This window comes from Salmo salar, chromosome ssa05 (genome assembly GCF_905237065.1).
Source record: "Salmo salar chromosome ssa05, Ssal_v3.1, whole genome shotgun sequence".
Classification (NCBI taxonomy): domain Eukaryota; kingdom Metazoa; phylum Chordata; class Actinopteri; order Salmoniformes; family Salmonidae; genus Salmo; species Salmo salar.
Window position 1 is genome coordinate 83,865,437 of NC_059446.1, and position 20,899 is coordinate 83,886,335.

Here is a 20,899-nt window from a genome sequence, read left to right on the forward strand (position 1 = left end):
ACATATACTGCTCAAAAAAATAAAGGGAACACTTAAACAACACATCCTAGATCTGAATGAAAGAAATAATCTTATTAAATACTTTTTTCTTTACATAGTTGAATGTGCTGACAACAAAATCACACACAAATAATCCATGGAAATCCAATTTATCAACCCATGGAGGTCTGGATTTGGAGTCACACTCAAAATTAAAGTGGAAAACCACACTATAGGCTGATCCAACTTTGATGTAAAGTCCTTAAAACAAGTCAAAATAAGGCTCAGTAGTGTGTGTGGCCTCCACGTGCCTGTATGACCTCCCTACAACGCCTGGGCATGCTCCTGATGAGGTGGCGGATGGTCTCCTGAGGGATCTCCTCCCAGACCTGGACTAAAGCATCCGCCAACTCCTAGACAGTCTGTGGTGCAACGTGGCGTTGGTGGATGGAGCGAGACATGATGTCCCAGATGTGCTCAATTGGATTCAGGTCTGGGGAACGGGCGGGCCAGTCCATAGCATCAATGCCTTCCTCTTGCAGGAACTGCTGACACACTCCAGCCACATGAGGTCTAGCATTGTCTTGTATTAGGAGGAACCCAGGGCCAACCGCACCAGCATATGGTCTCACAAGGGGTCTGAGGATCTCATCTCGGTACCTAATGGCAGTCAGGCTACCTCTGGCGAGCACATGGAGGGCTGTGCGGCCCCCCAAAGAAAATGCCACCCCACACCATGACTGACCCACCGCCAAACCGGTCATGCTGGAGGATGTTGCAGGCAGCAGAACGTTCTCCACGGCGTCTCCAGACTCTGTCACGTCTGTCACGTGCTCAGTGTGAACCTGCTTTCATCTGTGAAGAGCACAGGGCGCCAGTGGCGAATTTGCCAATCTTGGTGTTCTCTGGCAAATGCCAAACGTCCTGCACGGTGTTGGGCTGTAAGCACAACCCCCACCTGTGGATGTCGGGCCCTCATACCACCCTCATGGAGTCTGTTTCTGACCGTTTGAGCAGACACATGCACATTTGTGGCCTGCTGGAGGTCATTTTGCAGGGCTCTGGCAGTGCTTCTCCTGCTCCTCCTTGCACAAAGGCGGAGGTAGCGGTCCTGCTGCTGGGTTGTTGCCCTCCCACGGCCTCCTCCACGTCTCCTGATGTACTGGCCTGTCTCCTGGTAGCGCATCCATGCTCTGGACACTACGCTGACAGACACAGCAAACCTTCTTGCCACAGCTCGCATTGATGTGCCATCCTGGATGAGCTGCACTACCTGAGCCACTTGTGTGGGTTGTAGACTCCGTCTCATGCTACCACTAGAGTGAAAGCACCGCCAGCATTCAAAAGTGACCAAAACATCAGCCAGGAAGCATAGGAACTGAGAAGTGGTCTGTGGTCCCCACCTGCAGAACCACTCCTTTATTGGGGGTGTCTTGCTAATTGCCTATAATTTCCACCTGTTGTCTATTCCATTTGCACAACAGCATGTGAAATTTATTGTCAATCAGTGTTGCTTCCTAAATGGACAGTTTGATTTCACAGAAGTGTGATTGACTTGGAGTTACAATGTGTTGTTTAAGTGTTGCCTTTATTTTTTTGAGCAGTGTATATAGATATAGATAGAACCTGCTCAATCCACTGTCTCATCATAGATACATAGATATAGATAGATAGAACCTGCTCAATCCACTGTTTCATCATACATATATAGATATAGATAGATGGAACCTGCTCAATCCACTGTATCATCATACATATATAGATATAGATAGATGGAACCTGCTCAATCCACTGTCTCATCATACATATATAGATATAGATAGATGGAACCTGCTCAATCCACTGTATCATCATACATATATAGATATAGAAAGATAGAACCTGCTCAATCCACTGTTTCATCATACATATATAGATATAGATAGATAGAACCTGCTCAACCCACTGTCTCCTTATAGATATATAGATATAGATAGAACCTCAGTGGAGAGGGAGCTTGCCTCAAACAGTCTTTGATCTGCATCATTGAACGTCCTCCTGTCCAGGCGATTTAGAATCTGGGCAACCCCTTAGAACAGTACAGAAAATACATCAATATTTGTAATCATTGAACGGGTGGAATAGCAGAAAGGTAAAAAGACAGAGTGGTTTTCAAGTGACAGTGGATGGCTGAACAGACTGGTGAACCCACCTATTATCTGATGAGTCCGATTCCAGATGGGGACGCATAGTACTGATCTGATGTGGAATCCTGAGGCTTGATCCGTCTGGGGGAGTACGGAGTGGAATGTTACTGTGTGTGCACGCCCACACATCTGTGTGTGTGTGTGTGTGTGTGTGTGTGTGTGTGTGTGTGTGTGTGTGTGTGTGTGTGTGTGTGTGTGTGTGTGTGTGTGTGTGTGTGTGTGTCCACGTCGGCACCAACGATGTTAGGATGAAACAGTCAGAGGTCACCAAGCACAACATAGCTTCAGCGTGTAAATCAGCTAGAAAGATGTGTCGGCATCGATTAATTGTCTCTGGCCCCCTTCCAGTTAGGGGGAGTGATGAGCTCTACAGCAGAGTCTCACAACTCAATCGCTGGTTGAAAACTGTTTTCTGCCCCTCCCAAAAGATAGAATTTGTAGATAATTGGCCCTCTTTCTGGGACTCACCCACAAACATGACCAAGCCTGGCCTGTTGAGGAGTGACGGACTCCATCCTAGCTGGAGGGGTGCTCTCATCTTATCTACGAACATAGACAGGGCTCTAACTCCTCTAGCTCCACAATGAAATAGGGTGCATGCCAGGCAGCAGGCTGTTAGCCAGCCTGCCAGCTTAGTGGAGTCTGCCACTAGCACAGTCAGTGTAGTCAGCTCAGCTATCCCCATTGAGACCGTGTCTGTGCCTCGACCTAGGTTGGGCAAAATTAAAGATGGCGGTGTTCGCCTTAGCAATCTCACTAGTATAAAGACCTCCTCCATCTCTGCCATTATTGAAAGAGATTGTGACACCTCACATCTCAAAATAGGGCTACTTAATGTTAGATCCCTCACTTCCAAGGCAGTTATAGTCAATGAACTAATCACTGATCATAATCTTGATGTGATTGGCCTAACTGAAACATGGCTTAAGCCTGATGAATTTACTGTGTTAAATGAGGCCTCACCCCCTGGTTACACGAGTGACCATATCCCCGCGCATCTCGCAAAGGCGGAGGTGTTGCTAACATTTACGATAGCAAATTTCAATTTACAAAAAAAAAAAACAACAACGACGTTTTCGTCTTTTGAGCTTCTAGTCATGAAATCTATGCAGCCTACTCAATCACTTTTTATAGCTACTGTTTACAAGCTTCCTGGGCCATATGCAGCGTTCCTCACTGAGTTCCCTGAATTCCTATCGGACCTTGTAGTCATCGCAGATAATATTCAAATTTTTGGTGACTTTAATATTCACTTGGAAAAGTCCACAGACCCACTCCAAAAGGCTTTCAGAGCCATCATGTCTCTGGACCTACTCACTGCCACAGTCATACTCTGGACCTAGTTCTGTCACATGGAATAAATGTTGTGGATCTTAATTTTTTCCTCATAATCCTGGACTATCGGACCACCATTTTATTAAGTTTGCAATCGCAACAAATAATCTGCTCAGACCCCAACCAAGAAGCATTAAAAGTCATGCTATAAATTCTCAGACAACCCAAAGATTCCTTGATGCCCTTCCAGACTCCCTCTGCCTGCCCAAGGACATCAAAGGACAAAAATCAGTTAACCACCTAACAGAGGAACTCAATTTAACCTTGCGCAATACCCTAGATGCAGTTGCACCCCTAAAAACTAAAAACATTTGTCATAAGAAACTAGCTCCCTGGTAAACAGAAAATACACGAGCTCTGAAGCAAGCTTCCAGAAAATTGGAACGGAAATGGCGCCACACCCAACTGGAAGTCTTCCGACTAGCTTGGAAAGACAGTACTGTGCAGTATCGAAGAGCCCTCACTGCTGCTCGATCATCCTATTTTTCCAACTTAATTGAGGGGAATAAGAACAATCCAAAATTTATTTTTGATACTGTCGCAAAGCTAACTAAAAAGCAGCATTCCCCAAGAGAGGATGGCTTTCACTTCAGCAGTAATGAATTCATGAACTTTTTTGAGGAAAAGATCATGATCATTAGAAAGCAAATTACGGACTCCTCTTTAAATCTGCGTATTCCTCCAAAGCTCCGTTGTCCTGAGTCTGTACAACTCTGCCAGGACCTAGGATCAAGGGAGACACTAAAGTGTTTTAGTACTATATCTCTTGACACAATGATGAAAATAATCATGGCCTCTAAACCTTCAAGCTGCATACTGGACCCTATTCCAACTAAACTACTGAAAGAGCTGCTTCCTGTGCTTGGCCCTCCTATGTTGAACATAATAAACAGCTCTCTATCCACCGGATGTGTACCAAACTCACTAAAAGTGGCAGTAATAAAGCCTCTCTTGAAAAAGCCAAATCTTGACCCAGAAATTATAAAAAACTATCGGCCTATATCGAATCTTCCATTCCTCTCAAAAATTTTCGAAAAAGCTGTTGCGCAGCAACTCACTGCCTTCCTGAAGACAAATAATCTATACGAAACGCTTCAGTCTGGTTTTAGACCCCATCATAGCACTGAGACTGCACTTGTGAAGGTGGTAAATGACCTATTAATGACGTCAGACCGAGGCTCTGCATCTGTCCTCGTGCTCCTAGATCTTAGTGCTGCTTTTGATACCATCGATCACCACATTCTTTTGGAGAGATTGGAAACCCATATTGGTCTACATGGACAAGTTCTGGCCTGGTTTAGATCTTATCTGTCGGAAAGATATCAGTTCGTCTCTGTGAATGGTTTGTCCTCTGACAAATCAACTGTAAATTTCGGTGTTCCTCAAGGTTCCGTTTTAGGACCACTATTGTTTTCACTATATAATTTATCTCTTGGGGATGTCATTCGAAAACATAATGTTAAATTTCACTGCTATGCGGATGACATACAGCTGTACATTTCAATGAAACATGGTGAAGCCCCAAAATTGCCCTCGCTAGAAGCCTGTGTTTCAGACATAAGGAAGTGGATGGCTGCAAACTTTCTACTTTTAAACTCGGACAAAACAGAGATGCTTGTTCTAGGTCCCAAGAAACAAAGAGATCTTCTGTTGAATCTGACAATTAATCTGGATGGTTGTACAGTCGTCTCAAATGAAACTGTGAAGGACCTCGGCTTTACTCTGGACCCTGATCTCTCTTTTGAAGAACATATCAAGACTGTTTCAAGGACAGCTTTTTTCCATCTACGTAACATTGCAAAAATCTGAAACTTTCTGTTAAAAAATGATGCAGAAAAATTAATTCATGCTTTTGTTACTTCTAGGTTGGACTATTGCAATGCTCTACTTTCCGGCTACCCGGATAAAGCACTAAATAAACTTCCGTTAGTGCTAAATACGGCTGCTAGAATCCTGACGAGGACCAAAAAACTTGATCATATTACTCCAGTGCTAGCCTCCCTACACTGGCTTCCTGTTAAGGCAAGGGCTGATTTCAAGGTTTTACTGCTAACTTACAAAGCATTACATGGGCTTGCTTCTACCTATCTTTCCGATTTGGTCCTGCCGTACATACCTACACATACGCTACGGTCACAAGACGCGGGCCTCCTAATTGTCCCTAGAATTTCTAAGCAAACAGCTGGAGGCAGGGCTTTCTCCTATAGAGCTCCATTTTTATGGACTGGTCTGCCTACCCATGTGAGAGACGCAGACTCAGTCTCAACCTTTAAGTCTTTACTGAAGACTCATCTCTTTAGTAGGTCCTATGATTAAGTGTAGTCTGACCCAGGGGTGTGAAGGTGAACGGAAAGGCTGGAGCAACGAACCGCCCTTGCTGTCTCTGCCTGGCCGGTTCCCCTCTCTCCACTGGGATTCTCTGCCTCTAACCCTATTACAGTCACTGTCTTACTGGTGTTCTTTCATGCCGTCCCTGGGAGGGGTGCGTCACTTGAGTGGGTTGAGTCACTGACGTGATCTTCCTGTCTGGGTTGGCGCCCCTTCTTGCGTTGTGTCATGGCGGCGATCTTTGTGGGCTATACTTGGCCTTGTCTCAGGATGGTATGTTGGTGGTTGGAGATATCCCTCCAGTGGTGTGGGGGCTGTGCTTTTGCAAAGTGGGTGGGGTTATATCCTGCCTGTTTGGCCCTGTCCGGGGGTTTCATCGGATGGGGCCACAGTGTCTCCTGACCCCTCCTGTCTCAGCCGCCAGTATTTATGCTGCAGTAGTTTATGTGTCGGGGGGCTAGGGTCAGTCTGTTACATCTGGAGTATTTCTCTTGTCTTATCCGGTGTCCTGTGTGAATTTAAATATGCTCTCTCTAATTCTTTCTTTCTTTCTTTCTCTCTCTCGGAGGACCTGAGCCCTTGGACCATGCCTCAGGACTACCTGGCATGATGACTCCTTGCTGTCCCCAGTCCACCTGACCGTGCTGCTGCTCCAGTTTCAACTGTTCTGCCTGCGGCTATGGAACCCTGACCTGTTCACCGGACGTGCTACCTGTCCCAGACCTGCTGTCCCAGACCTGCTGGAACCCTGACCTGTTCACCGGACGTGCTACCTGTCCCAGACCTGCTGTTTTCAACTCTCTAGAGACAGCAGGAGCGGTAGAGATACTCTCAAAGATAGGCTATGAAAAAGCCAACTGACACTTACTCTTGAGTTTCTGACTTGTTGCACCCTCGACAACTACTATGATTATTATTATTTGACCATGCTGGTCATTTATGAACATTTGAACATCTTGGCCATGTGCTGTTATAATCTCCTCCCAGCACAGCCAGAAGAGTACTGGCCACCCCTCATAGCCTGGTTCCTCTCTAGGTTTCTTCCTAGGTTTTGGCCTTTCTAGGGAGTTTTTCCTAGCCACCGTGCTTCTACACCTGCATTGCCTGCTGTTTGGGGTTTTAGGCTGGGTTTCTGTACAGCACTTTGAGATATCAGCTGATGTAAGAAGGGCTATATAAATACATTTGATTTGATTTGTGTGCACGCGCATACAGATGTAGGATCTTAATTGAATCACTCTTTTGTTGCTGAGAATGTTCCTGCACAGAAGGAAATGCAAACCTGCAGTGTATTCAAGGTTTTAAAAAGGCTTTCAAAGTTTGTAATTTCCACTTTAAAATGTCAGGTTTGTCAGGAACAAAAAATGTATCAACCCCCTACAAAACATTTGCATTAATCATAATCCACATAATAATCACATTTCCTCTTTCTGCAGGATTATTTTCCTGCTGTAGCAAACTGGCTCAAATTAAGATCCTACCTATGTACGTGCGTGCCTGCGTGTGCATGTGTGTGTCCAAATGTGTGTGTGTGTGTGTGTGTGTGTGTGTGTGTGTGTGTGTGTGTGTGTGTGTGTGTGTGTGTGTGTGTGTGTGTGTGTGTGTGTCCGTGCGTGTGTTGATTGTGAGTGATTGGTGCCCCACCTCAGCATCAAAGCGGGGGTCCTGACAGACGTCGCTGATGTTGACAGGCAGTCCCGTGGATGCCACCAGCTCAGCAATGCTGTTATTGATCAGCCAATCAGAGCAGGACAGCTTCTCCATGCTGACTTTGTCAAAGAGACACACACTCTCAAGAAATGCCAAATACATGGATTGGGGATACAGGAGGACGTCAGTACTTCCTATCAATTGTTATGTATAACTATTAAAATATCTTCTCCTAAGCAGCGGAGACTTCACCTGATGTCACGGTCCATGTTGCACAGGGGAGACATGAGCTCAAAGGTCTTTGAGAACTTTACCACCTGGTTAAAATGCACACAATTGGAGAGGGAAGAATTAGAGAGGGGAAAATCGGAGAGGGGAGAATTGGAGAGGGGAGAATATGAGAGGGGAGAATTTGAGAGGGGAGAATATGAGAGGGGAGAATATGAGAGGGGAGAATATGAGAGGGAAGAATTTGAGAGGGGAGAATATGAGAGGGGAGAATTGGAGAAGGGAGAATTGGAGAGGGAGAATTGGAGAAGGGAGAATTGGAGAAGGGAGAATTGGAGAATTGGAGAAGGGAGAATTGGAGAATTGGAGAGGGGAGAATTGGAGAATTGGAGAAGGGAGAATTGGAGAAGGGAGAATTGGAGAAGGGAGAATTGGAGAATTGGAGAAGGGAGAATTGGAGAAGGGAGAATTGGAGAATTGGAGAGGGGAGAATTGGAGAAGGGAGAATTGGAGAAGGGAGAATTGGAGAGGGGAGAATTGGAGAATTGGAGAAGGGAGAATTGGAGAAGGGAGAATTGGAGAAGGGAGAATTGGAGAATTGGAGAAGGGAGAATTGGAGAAGGGAGAATTGGAGAAGGAGAAGGGAGAATTGGAGAAGGGAGAATTGGAGAAGGGAGAATTGGAGAAGGGAGAATTGGAGAAGGGAGAATTGGAGAATTGGAGAAGGGAGAATTGGAGAAGGGAGAATTGGAGAATTGGAGAAGGGAGAATTGGAGAAGGGAGAATTGGAGAAGGGAGAATTGGAGAGGGGAGAATTGGAGAAGGGAGAATTGGAGAAGGGAGAATTGGAGAAGGGAGAATTGGAGAAGGGAGAATTGGAGAGGGGAGAATTGGAGAGGGGAGAATTGGAGAAGGGAGAATTGGAGAGGGGAGAATTGGAGAGGGGAGAATATGAGAGGGGAGAATTGGAGAATTGGAGAAGGGAGAATTGGAGAAGGGAGAATTGGAGAGGGGAGAATATGAGAGGGGAGAATTGGAGAAGGGAGAATTGGAGAAGGGAGAATTGGAGAGCAAAGTATTGGATAGGGAAAACAGAAGGAAAGAGAAATTAAGAAAATAAAGGAGGAGAGAAGAGCTGAGGTCTCACAGGTGAGTTTATTGTTTATGACACATTCATGGAGGAGAGGAGAGAAATGAGAGAAGGAGGGGGAGAGGAGCCAGGGAGAAGAAAGCAGAGGAGGGGAAGGAGAGGAGTCGAAGAGAAGGAAGCAGAGGAGAAGAGGGGAGAGGAGCCGGGGAGAAGGAAGCAGAGGAGAAGAGGGGAGAGGATCTGGGGAGAAGGAAGCAGAGGAGAAGAGGGGAGAGGAGCCGGGGAGAAGGAAGCAGAGGAGAAGAGGGGAGAGGAGCTGGGGAGAAGGAAGCAGAGGAGAAGAGGGGAGAGGAGCCGGGGAGAAGGAAGCAGAGGAGAAGAGGGGAGAGGAGCCGGGGAGAAGGAAGCAGAGGAGAAGAGGGGAGAGGAGCTGGGGAGAAGGAAGCAGAGGAGAAGAGGGGAGAGGAGCCGGGGAGAAGGAAGCAGAGGAGAAGAGGGGAGAGGAGCTGGGGAGAAGGAAGCAGAGGAGAAGAGGGGAGAGGAGCCGGGGAGAAGGAAGCAGAGGAGAAGAGGGGAGAGGAGCTGGGGAGAAGGAAGCAGAGGAGAAGAGGGGAGAGGAGCCGGGGAGAAGGAAGCAGAGGAGAAGAGGGGAGAGGAGCCGGGGAGAAGGAAGCAGAGGAGAAGAGGGGAGAGGAGCCGGGGAGAAGGAAGCAGAGGAGAAGAGGGGAGAGGTCAGTCTCACAGGTGAGTGTATGTCCTCCAGCAGCAACACAGAGCAGCGTTCACACTGCAGCAGGGTCACAGCTCTCTGCATGATCTTCCTCACTATCTTCTCCAGGTCTGTCTGTTCCTCAAACAGGTCATTCACCACCTCTAGCAGAGCCTGGAGGAGCACAACAACAACACTGACCACTCTCTCTATTTGTCTAAGAAATGGAGAGAGAGAGAGAGATAGAGAGATAGAGAGTCTGGAGAACGGTGTAGTGTACAACTCCTCAGAGGGTAAAACATTTAGCTTGTGATTGTTGTAAGACAACATGTTTTCCCATTTTTTGTTGTGAACAGTAGATTCAATATGTACAGTAAACTGTTTGTCCCTTTAAATGCAATAAGACATCTAAATGATGGCTTACATATTCAGTACTAATCATCTTGTTCATGGTTGGAAGTCTAAATCAACATAAATTGAGAGACAGACAGGCTATGTGAGAGACAGACAGGCTATGTGAGACAGACAGGCTATGTGAGAGACAGACAGGCTATGTGAGAGACAGACAGGCTATGTGAGAGACAGACAGGCTATGTGAGAGAGACAGACAGGCTATGTGAGAGACAGACAGGCTATGTGAGAGACAGACAGGCTATGTGAGAGAGACAGGCTATGTGAGAGACAGACAGGCTACGTGAGAGACAGACAGGCTCTCTGGAACCTGGAACCAAAAGGGTTATCCCATGGGGGCAGCTAAAGAACCATTTTGGAAGCCTTTTCTCTAAGAGTGTATGAGCCAACTCACTCTGCTCCTCTCGTACTCCTTCCGAGACTCTGAAAACAACTTGGCATTGGAGATGGATATTCCACAGAACGGTAGATACATCTGCAGCACCTGATGGGGGGAAAGCAGAGGAGAAGACAAAAATAGTTCTAGTTCTGAGGCTAAATGATAAACAGGAAAAACAACATCTATAATTCAGTGGTTGGAGTCTGATCTCAACTTTTCTTTGTTCCTTCTAAACAGCCAAGTCACAAAATCCATCAGTGGGATTTAACAAACGTTTTGGGCCGTCAAGCGTATCTGTGTATGCGTGTGTGCATGCGTGTGTGTATGCGTGTGTGTATGCGTGTGTGTATGCGTGTGTGTGTATGCGTATGCGTGTGTGCATGCGTGCGGGCATGCGTGTGTGTTGGTGTGTGCATGCGTGTGTGTATGTGTGTGTGTATGTGTGTGTGTGTATGTGTGTGTGTATGTGTGTGTGTATGTGTGATGTGTATGTGTATGTGTGTGTGTGTGTGTGTGTGTGTGTGTGTGTGTGTGTGTGTAGTGTGTGTGTGTATGTGTGTGTGTGTGTATGTGTGTGTGTGTGTGTGTGTGTGTGTGTGTGTGTGTGTGTGTGTGTGTGTGTGTGTGTGTGTGTGTGTGTATGTGTGTGTGTTGGTGGCTAGTTCACCATTAATAACGTTCTTCTTTTCTTCAACGTCTATTAACACAGCTGGTTGCTTTCCTCTTAATGGAGTATTGATTTAGTAAATGAATGACTCAGGTAGTAAGTAGGTATTCTGAATGTGCTAGACAACAAGCAGTCACTTACGTAAGATTGAGTCTTTTTTAATTGGTTTACTGTTAAGCAGACTGTCGGCCGTTCAAAACCAGCCGTGGGGTACTGCCTAGACCCAGACCTATTTTCCAACACACACTGAACCTACGTCTCAACCCAACTCTTTGATATGTGCTGCCATTTCTCTCAAAGACTAGGTTCAAACAGACTAGCAAAAGCATGGATCACAAATAGCATGGATCACAGATAGCATGGATCCCAGATAGCATGGATCACAGATAGCATGGATCACAGATAGCATGGATCACAAATAGCATGGATCACAAATAGCATGGATCACAGATAGCATGGATCACAAATAGCATGGATCACAAATAGCATGGATCACAAATACCATGTATCACAAATAGCATGGATCACAAATAGCATGGATCACAGATAGCATGGATCACAAATAGCATGGATACCAAATACCATGTATCACAAATAGCATGGATCACAAATAGCATGGATCACAGATAGCATGGATACCAAATAGCATGGATCACAGATAGCATGGATCACAGATAGCATGGATCATAAATAGCATGGATCCCAGATAGCATGGATCCCAGATAGCATGGATCACAAATAGCATGGATCCCAAATAGCATGGATCACAAATAGCATGGATCCCAGATAGCATGGATCACAAATAGCATGGATCCCAGATAGCATGGATCCCAGAGAGCATGGATCCCAAATAGCATGGATCACAGATAGCATGGATCCCAGATAGCATGGATCACAAATAGCATGGATCCCAGATAGCATGGATCACAAATAGCATGGATCCCAGATAGCATGGATCACAAATAGCATGGATCACAAATAGCATGGATCCCAGAGAGCATGGATCCCAAATAGCATGGATCACAGATAGCATGGATCCCAAATAGCATGGATCACAGATAGCATGGATCACAGATAGCATGGATCACAAATAACATGGATCCCAAATAACATGGATCCCAAATAGCATGCATCTGTGAAAATTATTTTAACAAGGGGTTGCCAAGGATTGCATGTGTTCATAAAAATGAGTCTGTATCTATCACTCTTTTGAAGAATGCATAAAGTGTTGAAAAAGAGTTGACAGTCTTGTTTAACTAAATCCTGCCACCTGGTGGGCATTAAGGAGAACTCCGCGGCTAATCCCAAATGGCTCCATGTTCATTACTCACACCATTCCCTACGTAGGGCCCATAGAGTCCTGGTTTAAAGTAGTGCATCATGTAGGGAATAGGGTGCCATTCCCTACGTAGGGCCCATAGAGTCCTGGTCTAAAGTAGTGCATCATGTAGGGAATAGGGTGCCATTCCCTACGTAGGGCCCATAGAGTCCTGGTCTAAAGTAGTGCATCATGTAGGGAATAGGGTGCCATTCCCTACGTAGGGCCCATAGAGTCCTGGTCTAAAGTAGTGCACCATGTAAGGAATAGGGTGCCATTTAGGATGTCAAAACAAAAATCAAGTTGCCACTAAGAGAGAAAAAACGAATTCACAGGAAATAGTTGAATAGCACCAATATGTGAAAAAATATGTACATTAGTGAAAGCCCTATAGCGGCAACATCCGTATTGGGGTTAGTAGTGAAAGCCCTATAGCTGTAACATCTGTATTGGGGTTAGTAGTGAAAGCCCTATAGCTGTAACATCCGTATTGGGGTTAGTAGTGAAAGCCCTATAGCGGCAACATCCGTATTGGGGTTAGTAGTGAAAGCCCTATAGCTGCAACATCCGTATTGGGGTTAGTAGTGAAAGCCCTATAGCTGCAACATCCGTATTCGGGTTAGTAGTGAAAGCCCTATAGCTGCAACATCCGTATTGGGGTTAGTAGTGAAAGCCCTATAGCTGCAACATCCGTATTGGGGTTAGTAGTGAAAGCCCTATAGCGGCAACATCCGTATTGGGGTTAGTAGTGAAAGCCCTATAGCGGCAACATCCGTATTGGGGTTAGTAGTGAAAGCCCTATAGCGGCAACATCCGTATTGGGGTTAGTAGTGAAAGCCCTATAGCGGCAACATCCGTATTGGGGTTAGTAGTGAAAGCCCTATAGCGGCAACATCCGTATTGGGGTTAGTAGTGAAAGCCCTATAGCGGCAACATCCGTATTGGGGTTAGTAGTGAAAGCCCTATAGCGGCAACATCCGTATTGGGGTTAGTAGTGAAAGCCCTATAGCTGCAACATCCGTATTGGGGTTAGTAGTGAAAGCCCTATAGCGGCAACATCCGTATTGGGGTTAGTAGTGAAAGCCCTATAGCTGCAACATCCGTATTGGGGTTAGTAGTGAAAGCCCTATAGCGGCAACATCCGTATTGGGGTTAGTAGTGAAAGCCCTATAGCTGCAACATCCGTATTGGGGTTAGTAGTGAAAGCCCTATAGCTGCAACATCCGTATTGGGGTTAGTAGTGAAAGCCCTATAGCTGCAACATCCGTATTGGGGTTAGTAGTGAAAGCCCTATAGCTGCAACATCCGTATTGGGGTTAGTAGTGAAAGCCCTATAGCTGCAACATCCGTATTGGGGTTAGTAGTGAAAGCCCTATAGCTGCAACATCCGTATTGGGGTTAGTAGTGAAAGCCCTATAGCTGCAACATCCGTATTGGGGTTAGTAGTGAAAGCCCTATAGCTGCAACATCCGTATTGGGGTTAGTAGTGAAAGCCCTATAGCGGCAACATCCGTATTGGGGTTAGTAGTGAAAGCCCTATAGCTGCAACATCCGTATTGGGGTTAGTAGTGAAAGCCCTATAGCGGCAACATCCGTATTGGGGTTAGTAGTGAAAGCCCTATAGCTGCAACATCCGTATTGGGGTTAGTAGTGAAAGCCCTATAGCTGCAACATCCGTATTGGGGTTAGTAGTGAAAGCCCTATAGCGGCAACATCCGTATTGGGGTTAGTCGTGAAAGCCCTATAGCTGTAACATCTGTATTGGGGTTAGTAGTGAAAGCCCTATAGCTGCAACATCCGTATTGGGGTTAGTAGTGAAAGCCCTATAGCTGCAACATCTGTATTGGGGTTAGTAGTGAAAGCCCTATAGCTGCAACATCCGTATTGGGGTTAGTAGTGAAAGCCCTATAGCTGCAACATCCGTATTGGGGTTAGTAGTGAAAGCCCTATAGCGGCAACATCCGTATTGGGGTTAGTAGTGAAAGCCCTATAGCTGTAACATCTGTATTGGGGTTAGTAGTGAAAGCCCTATAGCTGCAACATCTGTATTGGGGTTAGTAGTGAAAGCCCTATAGCTGCAACATCTGTATTGGGGTTAGTAGTGAAAGCCCTACAGCTGCAACATCTGTATTGGGGTTAGTAGTGAAAGCCCTATAGCTGCAACATCCGTATTGGGGTTAGTAGTGAAAGCCCTATAGCTGCAACATCTGTATTGGGGTTAGTAGTGAAAGCCCTATAGCTGTAACATCTCTATTGGGGTTTAGTAGTGAAAGCCCTATAGCGGTAACATCTCTATTGGGGGTTAGTAGTGAAAGCCCTATAGCGGCAACATCCGTATTGGGGTTAGTAGTGAAAGCCCTATAGCTGTAACATCTGTATTGGGGTTTAGTAGTGAAAGCCCTATAGCTGCAACATCCGTATTGGGGTTAGTAGTGAAAGCCCTATAGCTGCAACATCCGTATTGGGGTTAGTAGTGAAAGCCCTATAGCTGCAACATCTTTATTGGGGTTTAGTAGTGAAAGCCCTATAGCTGTAACATCTCTATTGGGGTTAGTAGTGAAAGCCCTATAGCTGTAACATCTGTATTGGGGTTAGTAGTGAAAGCCCTATAGCTGCAACATCTGTATTGGGGTTAGTAGTGAAAGCCCTATAGCTGCAACATCTGTATTGGGGTTAGTTCTTATTGGATATTCCTGTGTGTGAAATAATAAGGTAAAGGTATATTCCAGTTTTTTTTTTAAAAGCTTGATTCTGAGACAGTAACACTGATTTCCCATTGGTGGAGATAGTGGATTTGTTGTCAATGACAATAATGAATTCTCATTGTACAGGAACTTTAGTTTTACCACTCTTCTATTGGTCCATGAAGCCAGACAAGCTCAATCAAGCCCAGCTAAAGGATTTGAAATGACTTCTAATAGTATTGTGAACTCAGGTGTGCTGTGGACTGACCTTCTCGTCGTCCTCAGTAAAAGGTGTTCCGATTGGGTTCTTGTTGATGGCCTGCACAACCCCGATGACCTCTCCATCACTGTTACAGATGGTCATACACAGGATGGACTGGGTCTTATAGCCGGTCAGCTTGTCTATCTCGTCACTGAACCGATGGTCCTACAGGAGGAGACATATAGGAGAGGAAATGTTACAAATACTGTACACACACACACACACACACACACACACACACACACACACACACACACACACACACACACACACACACACACACACACACACACACACACACACACACACACACACACACACCAAACGAATAGAAACACATATACACATCTTTTTTAAATTCAGAAATCAGAGACAGCCTAAAATCAATCTGAACCGACAGAATAGATTTGATGGGAGGAAATATCAGTATATTAGGGAACGACTGTAGCCTAGTTAATATGGGTCAAAACACTGCAGTGCACTGTGTTAATGTATCCTATAGCACTGCAGTGTACTGTGTTAATGTAGCCTACAGCACTGCAGTGCACTGTGTTAATGTATCCTATAGCACTGCAGTGTACTGTGTTAATGCATCCTACAGCACTGCAGTGTACTGTGTTAATGTAGCCTACAGCACTGCAGTGTACTGTGTTAATGTAGCCTACAGCACTGCAGTGTACTGTGTTAATGCATCCTACAGCACTGCAGTGTACTGTGTTAATGCATCCTACAGCACTGCAGTGTACTATGTTAATGTAGCCTACAGCACTGCAGTGCACTGTGTTAATGTATCCTATAGCACTGCAGTGTACTGTGTTAATGTAGCCTACAGCACTGCAGCGAGAGCTACATGGTATTCTTATGTGCAGTGCACCAGAGACCTACAGGTAACTGCCAAAATAATGGAAACCCCAACATAAAGTGTCTTAATAGGGCGTTGGTCCTCCACGAGTCAGTACCTGGAACTATTGGAGGGCTTTGGGCCTCCACGAGTCAGTACCTGGAACTATTGGAGGGCTTTTGGCCTCCACGAGTCAGTACCTAGAACTATTGGAGGGCTTTGGGCCTCCACGAGTCAGTACCTGGAACTATTGGAGGGCTTTGGGCCTCCACGAGTCAGTACCTGGAACTATTGGAGGGCTTTGGGCCTCCACGAGTCAGTACCTGGAACTATTGGAGGGCTTTGGGCCTCCACGAGTCAGTACCTGGAACTATTGGAGGGCTTTGGGCCTCCACGAGTCAGTACCTGGAACTATTGGAGGGCGTTGGGAAAGTAACTGAAAGGTGGCTGGTTCCAATACCTGAGCCAACAAAATGAAAAATCTGTTGATGTGCCCTTGAGCAAGGCACTTAACCCTAATTTACTCCCGGGGTGCCGTATGGCTGGGGCGGCAGGTACCCTAGTGGTTAGAGCATTGGACTCGTAACTGAACGGTTGTAAGATCAAATTCCTGAGCTGACAAGGTAAAAATCTGTCGTTCTGCTCCTGAACAAGGCAGTTAACCCAGTGTTCGTAGGCCGTCATTGAAAATAAGAATATGTTCTTAACTGACTTGCCTAGTTAAATGAAAAATGGCTGACCCTGTAAAACAACACATTTTGTTGCACCTATCCAGGTGTATGTGACAATACAACATTATTTTGATTTTTTTCATTCTTCCACAAAAATTCCATAATTTGATAGTGGTGGAAAACACAGTCTCAGGCGCCGCTCCAGAATCTCCCATCAGTGTTGAATTGGGTTGAGATCTGGTGACTGAGACACCCCCACACAATCTCTTTAAACCCACTATGCTCCTTTGAGACCCCTCTTTCAAAGTCACTGAGATATCTTCTTCTAGCCATAGTAGCCAAAATAATGGGCAATCGGGTATTTTTATACATGACCCTAAGCATGATGGGATGTGAATTGCTTAATTAACTCAGCAACCACACCTGGTGTCTATATACATGTATCTCTCATTTACTCAAGTGTTTCCTTTATTTTGGCAGTTACACGTACACCTTATTGCTCTAATACAAATTTATATCCCAAATGTGACCCTATTGCCCAACAGGGCCTGCACTATATTTTCAAAAGTAGTGCACTATGGAGGGAATAGGGTGCCATTTGGGAAGACACATGTAAAATAAATTGGTCCACTGGGTCCTAGGACTGGGCTTAACATCTCTCAAAACCACACGAGGCTGCTCTATTCCTGCTAGCCTGTTGTCTAGATCCGCCAGATACCCAGTTCCCACGAGACCCGACCAACGTCAACATGTTGCCTCTGCCTCGCGAGGCGCCCACGGCCGTGATATAACGATGTATAGCGCGCGACTGGTGGATGGGACTCCGGAGATGGTGAGAGATGGAGCTTGCAGCCTTGCAGGGAATGAAATGGCCATGATTTTCATATCCCTGTCTATGAAGGAAACGATGGTGGAGGGGCAGTATTTTTGTTAATGTAATTGTAATAATTACACATAATGTTTTGCTCCAATTGTTGTCATGGTGATAATGTGTGGATGACAGCATAAAACGGAGGTGTCCTGATACGGGAAGGATATACAGCACCTTCAGAAAGTATTCACACCCCTTTACTTTGTCCCCCCAAAAATGTTTTACAACCTTGAATTTAAAATGGATTAAACAGACTGTTGTTCAGGTTCTGTAGAGAGAGAGAGAGAGAGAGAGAGAGAGAGAGAGAGAGAGAGAGAGAGAGAGAGAGAGAGAGAGAGAGAGAGAGAGAGAGAGAGAGAGAGAGAGAGAGAGAGAGAGAGAGAGAGAGAGGATGCCGTTTCAGCTGGAACAGACTGTTGTTCAGGTTCTGTAGAGAGAGAGAGAGAGCGAGAGAGAGAGAGAGAGAGAGAGAGAGAGAGACTGAAAGGATGCCGTTTCACATTTTGTCTTCCACTTTGACATTACAGAGTATTTTGTGTAGATCGTATCCATAGAGGATTCACACACTTTTAATGTCATGGTATTTAGATTCTATATCCCACTAATAGTATTGAGTCCAAATGAAATATGACAATTTTGCATTTGGGGTTTGCAGTGATAGTTCTAATTTAGGAAACCTGATGTTTCCACATTGCTAATGTCTACCTCATATGCGTTGGGTATGTTTACAGTCTCCCCATGCTCTGCCACGTATCCGATAATGCCCTTTCCCCACGGCACCTGCACCTCGTTAGAGTTCAGAGTGCTCGAAGAGGGTCGCACGGTGGTGCCCAGGTGCACGTCGAATAACTTAGACACGAGCGTTCTCTTGTGAGAGGGTCCCTCAACTAGGAACAGCGAGCACCTATCCGCATCCACCAGGATACACACATTGATTAGGATCTTATAACTCAGGTTGGTCATGTCCAGGTCATTGGAGACATCTTTCACCAACTCAAGGAAGAACTCCCTCTCGTTGGTCTCCTTCAGTCTGTATTTGTAGTCGATGGCACTGGAAGCGTACTGGGGCACATTGACCCTGGATTCCAGAAGGGCGCTCAGAATGTGCCCGGTTGTTGGCGGCAAAGAACTAGCTTTGCGCAGTAACGCTCGGCGTCTCATGCTGGACTGGGAATCATCGTGTTCCCTGTGACTGGCGTGCTCGTCGTAGGTTCTGTGCGCGGTGGTGGCTTTGGACCGGGCGAAGTTCCGTCGGAGCTCCATGTGGGAGGAGCGGCGTCGGAGACCGTCAGGGTTGGTCGGCCAGAGGGGGTCCCTGGGCACTCCGCCACGCTTTTCCTCGGCAAGGGAGACTTTGGACGGCTGATGGTCCTTCAACCACCTGCTCACCGTATCGCATTTTCCTTTACGCACGACATAGTCCTCAAAGAGGTCCGGGTGGCAGTCCAAAAACGCTTCCACATCAGAGAAGTCAAAAGTAGTCATCGGGGAAAATAATAAAAGACCTTAAGAAGAAGCAGAATAATATCAGAATAACAGGAGTTACCAAGTCAATTCATGAGGTGCTCTGGAACAGACTGTCGTTCAGGTTCTGGAGAGAGAGAGAGAGAGAGAGAGAGAGAGAGAGGATGCTGTTTCAGCTCTTCATTTACTCCCTGCTGCAATTTAAAACAATCCGTCGTCGTCCTCTTCTATGGAATGCTGCGAGCAGAGATTTTCAGCTAGAGTATTAAATAAATGATTAATGAATTATGTTTACTTCTTGAGACTAAATTGATGACGCCGAGTGTAGCAAGTTGAGGGGCTATGTGTCAGTCAGCTGAGACTACAGCACCAGATGCCTTGGTGATTCTAAAGCTTCTACAATGCAGATCAGGAGGAAAGCACTGTCCGCTTGCCTGTAGCAGTAAAAGTTGCTGCTCTCTCTCTCTTTATTTGCCAGGGACACTTGAAATAGCACCCTATTCCATATTTAGTGCACTGCTTTTTGCCAGGGCCTATGATGAGTGAATAGGGTGTCATTTCAGACACGAGCTCTCTCTCTTTACAGGGCTCCAATTTAAAATGAATGAGAATATTATATTACATTTCCTTTGAATCATTTTAGAGTGACTGCAGCCAAATATATTATATGTGTGTGTGTGTGTGTGTGTGTGTGTGTGTGTGTGTGTGTGTGTGTGTGTGTGTGATTGTGTGTGATTGTGTGTGTGTGTGTGTGTGTGTGTGTGTGTGTGTGTGTGTGTGTGTGTGTGTGTGTGTGTGTGTGTGTGTGTGTGTGTGTGTGTGTGTGTGTGGAAAAGAACAGAGTGAGATAGAGAGGGAGAAAAAGAAGAGAGAACATTAATATTAATATTAATGTTCTCCTTTGTAGACAGACACTAGCCAGCCCAGCACACCTTGAGAAGCCAATTACCACTTTATACAGCAGATAAATAATCCTCCCTCTGGTCTCAGATATGGAACACCAACGTTGAAGTTTATGGAGCACAATTTGTTATTTACAGTGTGATTTACTATCCATATGCACATTTTAATTACATTATTAAAACACTATGCTTGCGTCTAAAATGGCACCCTATTCCCTATAAAGTGCACTACTTTGGACCATCCTCATAGGCTCTGGTAAAAAGTAGTGCCCTATATGGGGAATAGCGTGCCATTTGGGATTCCCATCCTTCTGGATAAACAACAATAGTTGATAATATGCAACAGAAAAAGCTGAGTGGTAGGACTAACAGTAATAATGGTGATGACTAAAGGCTGAGTGGTAGGACTAACAGTAATGATGGTGATGACTAAAGGCTGAGTGGTAGGACTAACAGTAAGGATGGTGATGACTAAAGGCTGAGTGGTAGGACTAACAGTAATGATGGTGATGACTAAAGGCTGAGTGGTAGGACTAACAGTAATGATGGTGATGACTAAAGGCTGAGTGGTAGGACTAACAGTAATGATGGTGATGACTAAAGGCTGAGTGGTAGGACTAACAGTAATGATGGTGATGACTAAAGGCTGAGTGGTAGGACTAACAGTAATGATGGTGATGACTAAAGGCTGAGTGGTAGGACTAACAGTAATGATGGTGATGACTAAAGGCTGAGTGGTAGGACTAACAGTAATGATGGTGATGACTAAAGGCTGAGTGGTAGGACTAACAGTAATGATGGTGATGACTAAAGGCTGAGTGGTAGGACTAACAGTAATGATGGTGATGACTAAAGGCTGAGTGGTAGGACTAACAGTAATGATGGTGATGACTAAAGGCTGAGTGGTAGGACTAACAGTAATGA

At 45.5% G+C, this 20,899-nt stretch overlaps 1 protein-coding gene across 1 annotated transcript in view; it reads right to left on the reverse strand.

The window, feature by feature from the left end:
- The window catches only part of LOC106595745 (dual 3',5'-cyclic-AMP and -GMP phosphodiesterase 11A), a 31,807-nt gene extending 12,307 nt beyond the window's left edge, over positions 1-19,500 (reverse strand). Inside the window, exons 1-8 of the mRNA XM_045719198.1 lie at positions 18,315-19,500; positions 15,233-15,391; positions 10,311-10,400; positions 9,539-9,679; positions 7,731-7,795; positions 7,473-7,593; positions 2,171-2,246; positions 1,980-2,047 (exon numbers count right to left, since the gene is read on the reverse strand). Coding sequence (XP_045575154.1) covers positions 1,980-2,047; positions 2,171-2,246; positions 7,473-7,593; positions 7,731-7,795; positions 9,539-9,679; positions 10,311-10,400; positions 15,233-15,391; positions 18,315-19,094 — 1,500 coding nt within the window. The 5' untranslated portion in view covers positions 19,095-19,500. The remainder of the gene's footprint in view (positions 1-1,979; positions 2,048-2,170; positions 2,247-7,472; positions 7,594-7,730; positions 7,796-9,538; positions 9,680-10,310; positions 10,401-15,232; positions 15,392-18,314) is intronic.
- Between the last annotated feature and the right edge of the window lie 1,399 nt (positions 19,501-20,899).